Source organism: Taurulus bubalis (assembly GCF_910589615.1).
Source record: "Taurulus bubalis genome assembly, chromosome: 3".
Taxonomy (NCBI): domain Eukaryota; kingdom Metazoa; phylum Chordata; class Actinopteri; order Perciformes; family Cottidae; genus Taurulus; species Taurulus bubalis.
Genome location: NC_136591.1, coordinates 19487151 through 19496786, shown reverse-complemented (window position 1 = coordinate 19496786; position 9636 = coordinate 19487151). Strand labels below are relative to the sequence as shown.

The 9636-nt window shown below is 41.7% G+C and overlaps 1 protein-coding gene across 1 annotated transcript; it reads right to left on the bottom strand.

Annotated features, from left to right (window-relative positions):
• Positions 1 to 1420: 1420 nt before the first annotated feature.
• Positions 1421 to 9311, bottom strand: smpdl3a (sphingomyelin phosphodiesterase acid like 3A; the record flags this gene model as incomplete). The annotated part of the gene is made up of 8 exons (XM_079214851.1): positions 9177 to 9311; positions 8226 to 8439; positions 6373 to 6517; positions 5318 to 5414; positions 5037 to 5200; positions 2891 to 3071; positions 2406 to 2530; positions 1421 to 1726 (listed from the first exon to the last, which is right to left on the bottom strand). Exons 1-8 carry the CDS (start codon positions 9295 to 9297, stop codon positions 1421 to 1423), a joined length of 1353 nt encoding a protein of 450 aa, XP_079070977.1. The 5' UTR covers positions 9298 to 9311.
• Positions 9312 to 9636: the final 325 nt, after the last annotated feature.

Sequence of the window (9636 nt, the reverse complement as noted above, 5' to 3'; positions counted from 1 at the left end):
GATTACCAAATACATTTAGTGAAGTAAAAAGTACAATATTTGCCTCAGAAAATGGAAATACTGAAGCAAAGTATAAGTACTTCAGTACAGTGCTTGATTAAATGTACTTAGTTGCTTTCTACCACTCCTGTTTGTATTATTTGTTGCCAGTAAAACACAATAATAATATATTCCAGTACATATATTCTGAAAATAAAGAACAATGATAAAACACAGCTAAGCACATAAAGAATTCCCCAAAACAGAGACAGTCGACTTAAAAACCAAAACATTAGAACAAATACATTCAGGGCACAGTTTTTTTTAAATTTAAAATACATGCTGTTAAAATTATCTAGTTGAATGTGTCTCTGTGGCTCACACCAAGATGGCGGTCTGGACCCTTTAAGAGGACTTTGTCTCCACAGGATCGGAGGTTACTGATGAGTCTGTGTCTCGTTAACTAACATGCATCGTTTATATTTACACAAACAGCATTGGTCAGAAACTTAGCTTTAAACTCTTAACTTTAAAAGACATAGAGACACATCTGTGTTTGAAGCCCTTCTGAAATACGTCCCATTACGGGAGAGAGAGACGCTTTAAATACAGTCCAGTATTTAGCATTACTTAGATCTTCCAGAGATTAGACTAGATCTTCCAGAGATTAGACTAGATCCATTAGAGGGGAAAAGCTGATGAGACAACAGAGATCTCCGAGACGTCTCTCTGCATTTTTCCTCTATTTTCAATTACTAATTTATTGCTATTTGTAGTCTGAACTTAATCTGTTTCTCTGCCAGTTCCCTTTTCCTTCGTTGTATCAGAGTATTTTCTTTAAATTAAACTAGTAAGAACTTAAGTTCAGAACTTGTGCAGTGGTTGAGACCACACTTGATACCAGAGACTAATATTTTAGATGGAATATCACTGAAAAATAACGACAGAAGCGGCGCATTGCATTTTTTGATAAAAAAAAAAGGATTTTATAAAAAATAAAAAAAATAACGTGACTCCCTGAGACATATCCCTCAAGACAAACTTTTTTTTCCAGTATTAATATTAAATTAATCTTTTTTTTTAAGTTTTAAAATGTTTTCTTTGTTTAAGTCTATCACTTCTTTTATTGTATTTTAGCTGTGAAACTTTATTTTATTATTATTCTATTAATCATTTATTCTAATGTATTTAAGATGTACAAATATAATATAATCTCATTCTCAATGTTTTATTTCACTGTGTTTTACTACTGTTACTGTTATTATAGCTTTTTAAATCTATTTCACAACATTTCTCATATGCATTGGTCTCAAATTGTTCACTTGTATTTGCAGACAACAGTCTGATCAGTCGGTTGTGCAGCACTTAGCTATACAAATAAAGTTTGATTAATTGATAATAAACTCCTCCTGAGCCGAACCCCTCGTCTTCATCAGCCATGCTACCGCTCTCCCTCCGTCACACATTTGGAGTAGGACAGCCGGTCCAGGTGGAGCAGCGCACACACCTGGCTGAGCTTGCAGTCGCCCTCGCAGACGATGCTGCGGTCGTAAGCGACCATGTAGTGGCTGAAGTACACGGCGAAGGCTTCGGCCCGCGGCTGCCTGAAGCTCCGGCCCAGCTGCAGGAGGCTTTGTGGCCGCAGGTCAGTCAGTCCAAACGCCTCCGTCATGACGTATTCAAGCCTCCAGTCAGAGCTTTGTTTCTCGTTGGCTTCCGTCAGATTCAAGTAGTACTGCCAGATATCCTTCAGAAAGGGAGGAAAACAACAAAAGGGGGGAGAGAGAAAATGTCTTTGATTCTTTTTGAAAGCTAGAAAACAGTTTTTGTGTATTGATTGACACTGTGATTAATCATCAGGAGGGTCTTTATTTCTTCTGTCTTCAATTAAAAGTAACACTCAGTGCAACAACTTTTAATTAAGGTTTCAATGTGAAACAAGATTTTAGTTTTCCTGTTGTAACATGATATCTGACCGGTGTATTGACTTGTGCTCCCGATCCCGCTCCAACGGAGGCATTTCTGACACTGGAATCGGAACAGCATTTTTTAAATACTTTGGTGTCACGGCTCGGCCGTGACTCATGTCCTTTTTTGTCTATTCACTGTGTCTCTTGTGTCCCCTGTTCGTTCCCTGTTACTTGTGTGTGCCGTGGGCGTGGCTTCCGGCAACTGGCCTCTTTTTACTAACCCCTGTTCCCTCTGCCCAGGATTCCCGTGCCTGCACTCCTGCTCAGCCGCCACCTCGCCGCTCTGCCTGCACTCACCTCCTGTCCTACCAACCCATCAGTGTTCTGTCAATAAACCCATTACCTTCACCCAACATTGCTGTCCCTGTGTCTGCGCTTGGGTCCTGCCAAAACCGAACCCTCACACTTTGGGTTGCTTTGGGGTCCGTAGTCGCACTAAATATCTAAGCTCCTTACCAAGAGGGCGTAGTCTTTGGTGTTGTACAAGTACGTGCGGAAAGCTGGGTTGTTGGAGTACGGCTCCAGAACGTGTTTGATCGGTGTGACCGCCGGTGACACGAAAACAGAATTCACCGGTTTGCCTGCAGAGCAAGAAAAACACAAATACCACATAATTCAGTTGCAGAGGTTATTTAAAAAAAAAACATTCAGCAGATCCGTTTGTTTTTAATTGTTCCTCGTATACGGTTTCTCACATCAACACAAAAAGCAATCTGCACTTGACAAGTTTGACCTGATTCTCGGACAAAAACGGCTAATTTGATTCTGGTGTAGGTCATAAATGATTTCAGAAAAACATTATTGTGTTTCTTTTGCTCAAGAGACTTATTGAAGGAAGATGAGACCAAAATCTTTATCTGAAATAATGTTGAAATCTGAGTGACGTGTTTAAATGTTCCTGCGTGGCCAGGTCAGTTTAAACGTTAAGAGATGTGTTTTACCGCGTCGGTCCAACAGCACCATGATGCTGTCGCGGTGGGTGTGGCCGTAGAATTGTCCCGCGATGACATCACTGTACTCCCTGAAGATGGCGACCAGTCGCTCGTTGTGGCTTTCTCTCACGGCGGTGATGTTCCTGGCAAAGGGCAGGTAGCCCACCGGCACGTGAGCGATGATGTACACCTGGAGCAGGAAGAGAGACGCATGGAAACCTCAGCTCTTCAAGCGCAGAACGAGAGTCAAAGTGTCTTCAAGCTTTTACTGGTTCTTTTACTGGTTCTTTTAATGGACACACAACTTTTTGATTCATGTGCAAAAAAAATAAGCTTTGTTTTCAACCAATACGATCATTATTTTGACGACAATATACCAACTGTAAGGCAGGTTCAAGACCAGTTCAAGACAGCAGATGCTAGATATTCTCCCACAGATGTATAATAAGACCTGGATACCGGACCCCAAGATGGCGCCGAGCCCGACCCATGAGAAAATCTTTCTAGCGTCCAGGTTTCTTTCTGAGGTATTGGGGGCTATTCAGTATAGAGTCCAGTTAGAGAAAATGTCCTCAAGCAAAAGGTCTAGAAAAGGGGTGCCCACACTTTTTTGGCTCGCAAGCTACTTTTAAAATTATCTACTTGCATTATATCATATATATATATATATATATATATATATATATATATATATGGAACCAGAATGGAACCAGCAGGGTTGCATAGTCCGGACAGTAGCTGCTGCTAGCTAGCCCCAGGCAGACCAAATGGTCATCAGTCATGGCGGAACGGTGTTGGACTTAATATTTTTCATGTGGAAAAAGGCTGACTCACATAAATAAACTCTGACAGACACTTGTCAAGCTGCGCACACGTCTTCCGTTGCGTCTCCAGCTCTGACGCCAGGTTTTTGCAAGTTCCTCAAATCATGGCGCTGCAGCTTAGAGGCCAGATGTTGCATTTTCCGTTTGAAAACATTAACTGAGCTGATCATATCAACCACGGTTTTGTCTTTCCCTTGCAGCTCTAAATTAAGCTCATTCAACAAGTCAGTTAAAAATGTCAAGTCTAGCAGCCACTGATCAGCATTTAGTTGGTTGTATTCTGCATGTTTAACAACATGGAGAAACTAATTTATCTCCAGACAGAGCTCTATAAGCCATCTCACATCAGTGTGCAGCAAGAAGTCAGAGTGGCCGCAGTCCTTGTCCAGATGCGCATGCAACAGCCGTCTTAGAAGAGCTCTCTCTCGAATAGGCAATCTTCGTTGCCACATCCGTGATCGATTGTTGGTGTATTATGCATTGGTAATTAAGGAAGTCTGGGAAAACATCGTCCTCCCTGCACATGGCAATAAATCCATTCAAGCGGCCGACCATTGCGGGCGCAGCGTCCGTGTTGATCGACACATTAATTTGCACACTGGGAGCTGTTTTTTTTTTTAAATGGCATGCGATCTACCCGCACTACCTCTATTGCGATCGACATATTGGGCACCCCCGGTCTAGAACGTCAGAATAACTTGTCTCTCCCTGTCGTTGTTTATTTATTTCCCAGGCTCAAATGCTTATCTGAATGCACAGATTTGATTGGCTGAGTAGCATCACGTGAGAATATTTCAAACGAATCGAGCTGGTTTGCTGGTTTACAGCGCCGTAAATGTTAGAAAAGCTGTGCCGGTTCGTACAAAAGCGCGCCGTCAAAATGTAATAATTCGCAATAATTGATCGTTTGTAGGTCCGGATCCAGATAGAACGACTATTGGTGACCTCTGCTGTACATCGTGATGATGTCACAGATTGTTAGATAATTTTTCTCGGCTTGAGGAATATAAAACCACCATGGATAAAAAATATCATAATATAAAGAGTCATAGTTCGAGGTGTCCTTTTAACTCTTTTAGAAAAGTGGTCTACTTTCCCACAGGAGTCGCCCCCTGGTGGTCAGGAGAAAGAATTCAGCTGTAATACATGAATCATATACTTCAATACAACCAGAGGAGTCACCCCCTGATGGACATTAGAGATAATGCGGGTTTAACACATCCTCTAATATTTTCTCAGTGCAAGGTGGATTTTTTAGCTGCAACACCGCGAGTGGCCACTAGGCAGATTCGGAGCGGCGGCGGTATCCAGTTCTTATTCTACATCCATGCCTTCTCCAGACGCCGGGCAGCTTTCTGCAGAGTTTTCTCCAGCCACTCGAATTGCCCAGCGGGGTCCGTCATGTTCTTGGTGACCTTGTTCGGGCCGTAGTAGAGGATGGTGTTGAGACTGAGCACCCGCAAACCAGGCTTCACCAGCTGGGAGTAGAACCCACCTGCAGGAAGATAACAAAGACCCAACGCTAACTTAAGTTAAGTGTCAGCGTAACATGCTGAACAAGCAGTAACGTGACAGGAACCCCTGCACGATGGCCGATGCACCAACATGTCACCTTGTGAGAGTGTGAGCAGAGCTTCGGTCTGCAGCCAGGGCTTCCACAGCTGGGCGGCAGCTTTGTAGATGGCATTAGTAGAGCTCGACATCTGGTCCTAAAAGCAGCAGGAATACAAACTGTTATGCAGCAGCAGGTCATGACAAACATCTCACACACAAAGCAGTTATAATGAAAAACACTCCTCGAATTAAATGCCATTTTGAAATGCAATATTTAACACCCCAGAGCTCCCAAAAAGGGGTTCCCTGTACCCATTCTTCAAGTAGTCGTATGAACCCCAAATGACTTCTAATACTTGTGTTAATTTTCATTGATTTTTTTCAGATTTTTATCTTGAATACAATTTATGTTTCCAAAAAGGAAACTTTTATACCATATTTTGATCATAACTATAAACATCTAGCATGATCTGAGCATAATTTGATCAAGATTAAATGACTACATCTTGTCTCGCAGGCTCGAAGGCGCATTGGAAAACATGGGAATGTTTTTTTCTCTCTTCTGGGCGACGAACATAGTATAGATAATAATACGAATACGTTTTCAAATATATATTTTTCGTATTGTGGGGACAATTGTGTCTTTCCCAAACTTTGGTCGTGACTAGTCCCTATGCAAACCTACGCCCTTGGTTTATGTAATTACATAAACTCAGTGGCGGACCGTGGATTTTTTACCGGCAGATTAACACATGAAGCAAATACTTCTATACAACCAGAGGAGTCGCCCTCTGGTGGTCAGTAGAGAGACTGTATAGAAGAAAATAGCACTGTCTTAGCACTTTAGTAGCACTTAAATGGCACTTACTTAGAGCACTTTGTAGTTTGTACTTTATTGATTCTTGTTGTTGCGAGTTTGTACTCATGGTTGAATACACTTATTGTAAGTTGCTTTGGATAAAAGCGTCAGCTAAATGAAATATAATGTAAATGTAATGAGTCGCCCCCTGATGGACATTAGAGAGAATGCAGGTTTAACACATTTCTGCATTGGCTTCACATCCTCCAATCTTTTCTCAGAGCTTGCCCTCCGATGACCTCAAACAAAGGTACCTGTGGCCAGTAGTCGTGGTTTCCCAGGGCCGGATAGACTGTCAGGTTGGGGAAGTGTTGTCTGATGGTCTGGGTCATATTACTGATCACCTGGATCACTGTGTCCATAGAGAGCTTGTCTGCAGGGACATGAGGTGGACTGTCACTGGTGGAGAGGGAGAAGAACGTCAGATTCAAGTGAGCCACAGAACAGGACCAGGTTTTGTTGGTTTTGTTTAAATTCACAACCTTTTTCAACCACCAAAATTGTTGAATTGAAAATAAGTCATTAGCAGCACATTGACAGGGATAGTGTGCTTTTAAAGGATAACTGATTATAATTAAGGACTTATTTTTTTAATGTTATACACAATGTAGTTTTTTGCTGAAATCAGGGAACACTGCAACATTGCTAAAAATGAATAAAAAATACAAGCATTCAAGCCAAAAAGGTTCACCAATTTTTTTTTTTAAGAGAAATTGAGGATGGGGAAAATAGAGCCATTTTGTAATAAACCAAAGTTAAACATTAGGAAAGCGTGAGACTGCAAACTCCTTTTGGCAAAGATAATGACTTTAAGGAAAGTACCGGATGAGTTAGCACTACCAGTAGAAATCAAGGACAAACCCTAATTTCTCAACATTACTGTACTTCCCATCGGACCGTTCTTTGCAACAATGTTGTGGAACTAACGTGAATTCCATTCGACGGATTTCCTCTTGAAGCAAAAAGGCAAAGTTACGCTACAGAGCCCAAGAACAAAAGAATAAAGCAAATATAATATCTGCCGACGCAGTAACTTAAAACATGGAATAAAAGACTCCCCGGGGATGGGGATTAAGCATGTTCAGTAAACCCATGAATTCCTGGCTTAGCTAATCAGCTGCTGATTTAATAGAAAACTGTGACTGACGCTCACAGTTTCTCGACTTCCTTATCAAAGTTTCCAAGAGAACGGTTCTTCAAGCTACTTCTCACGTCGAGCGGAGAACTCTGACTCGTGTTCGGAGGCCTTTAAAACACACCGTGCAGTCAGTTCCCTTCTCCATCTTTAATGATGGCAACCATCAGAGAGCTGAAACATAAACGGAGAACTGCTGAGCGTGAAGATGAGTTTGATGGATAAGAGGTTGATGGAATGGCATTAGCTTTGCAGGTATTTGGGATTAAACCAAGATGTTGGATATTATATATAACTATTTTATATAGTGGAGACCTTGTTGTCAGGTACATTTAAGTAAATTATCTTGTTTAATAGAGTTCTTTTTTGGTTGACAGCACTCTTTTAGCCCAGTTTCTTAACTCCATTCTCTTATGTTTAACTGAAAAATAACTTTGTAGACCTTAAAACTTCGGGTTTTATGTTACTTCCTCTTCATAGTGGAAGAATCTGTCCCCTGCTCCTGATGCTCACGATGGGTCAAATGCAGAGGTCACATTTCATGAATGTGACCTTTTCATTTTAAGCAGAGCAACCTGTTTTTGTTTTGCTTCACAGATTATCTTTCTCATGTACTACTGTCATGATACAGTGAGCAAATATGACAGGAAGTTACATGAACATGAACGTCTGAATCAAATATAATGTCTCTCCATCTTGAACATCCTGGGTTTAAAAACAAATCTTGGCTAAAAACAAATAGCCATAATAAAAAAAGCACTCCCCTGAGGAAGTGAGAGCTATCCAGAGTGACTTCACTCCACAACAGCTTCCTCAATCTGCAGCTCTCAAACCTCAAAGTGGTTTCACATAAAATGCCCCCCCCCCCTAAAATACTCCAAAAAGAAGAAGAAGAAGAAGAAGAAGAAGAAGAAGAAGAAGAAGAAAATAGCAGTAAAGTCCCTCCCACTCTCCCTCCACGAGGGTACCGACCCGGTCCATATGATGAAGTCCTGTGGCTGAGTGAGCAGCGCCATGTGGGCGAAGGCAGACTGGATGAGCGCATAGGGAGAGTCGCACAGGAAGTCCCCGTACAGGCCGGCGTGGGTGGCGGGGGCTCCTTTGGAGGAGTAGCACACCTTGGTGGGGTCCGGGGCCAGGTGGTAGGACGGGTCCAGGTGGAGGTCAGTGATGTGCCAGAACCTGCCTGGATAGATGGAGGTGACAGTGAAGAAAAAGGAGGGACGAAAGAGACGGCGACATAAAACAACGTTTTAGAAATACCCATGTGGTAGTAATAATAACAGGTATGCAAGGGTTACTTTTTGACCAAGTAGGGGTTAAACATGTGTCACAACGATGTCATAATGTATCTCTCTGATTGAATTTAGTGTCTTTTAGGCTTTTATGTAATGCACTGGGAAAATAAGCTTAATGAGTTCAAATGTTGATAATATCATATAATAAGGGTTAATAAGGGGATAATATCAAAGGGTTATAAAACAAACTCCAAACTTGTTTTGCAATTAAACAAAACATCAGTGGCCCCTTTTAATATAAATGTGAGCAGTGTACGGTTCTCTGAGGAGACGTTTCCCACCAAACTCAGTTTAAAAATCTGTCCATTATAAAGTTTCTCATCATTTGCAAAGACACATGTGACGTTCACCGCAACATTACACGTCCAGCATTAATCCACACCGTCTGAGGGTAAATTCGGCCAGCATGACATCTACCGAGCGGCACTACATTTAGGAAAATACCGCCTTTTGTAGCCAAAAGTACACAACATGTTGTATATTCCGCTACATATTGTTTAATCCGCTAAACGGAGCGTAGCAGATAAACCAAATTAACATTTGAGCCTAAATATTCCCGTGAAGTGACACGAAGCAGAAATAAACTGTTTCCACTTGACTTCTCATTGGCGGGGGGCGCGCTCACCTCTGCCCGGCAGGAGGCTGCTCCCAGCGGGGGCCGCCGCGAGGGGAGCCGCGCCGCACAGCAGCAGAACAACAGACACAAGCTGAACCATGTTTATTGTTTTGTTGTGCATCAAACGCATTAGATATGAACTGAGGGCATACTCCTCTGTAGTAAACAGGAAGTAGCCTCCAGTGGTCATGTGGTTCCTTGGATCTCAGGGGGAGGGACTTATGGAGACAGACAGTCTGCAAGTAGTTACTCAACTACTGTAATTATGCATAACAGTAAGGTACTTACTATTGTACTCACAAATTATGACTTTAAATACCACATATGTGACAATCTTGTAAAATAGCCTTTTTTTTAATCTACCCAACAAAATATAAAACTGTTAAAAATTATCTCCACTTTGACCACCTAATGTATTATATATTATGTGCTTTTACTTAATTAATATTTGGAGTGCAGGGCTTTGACT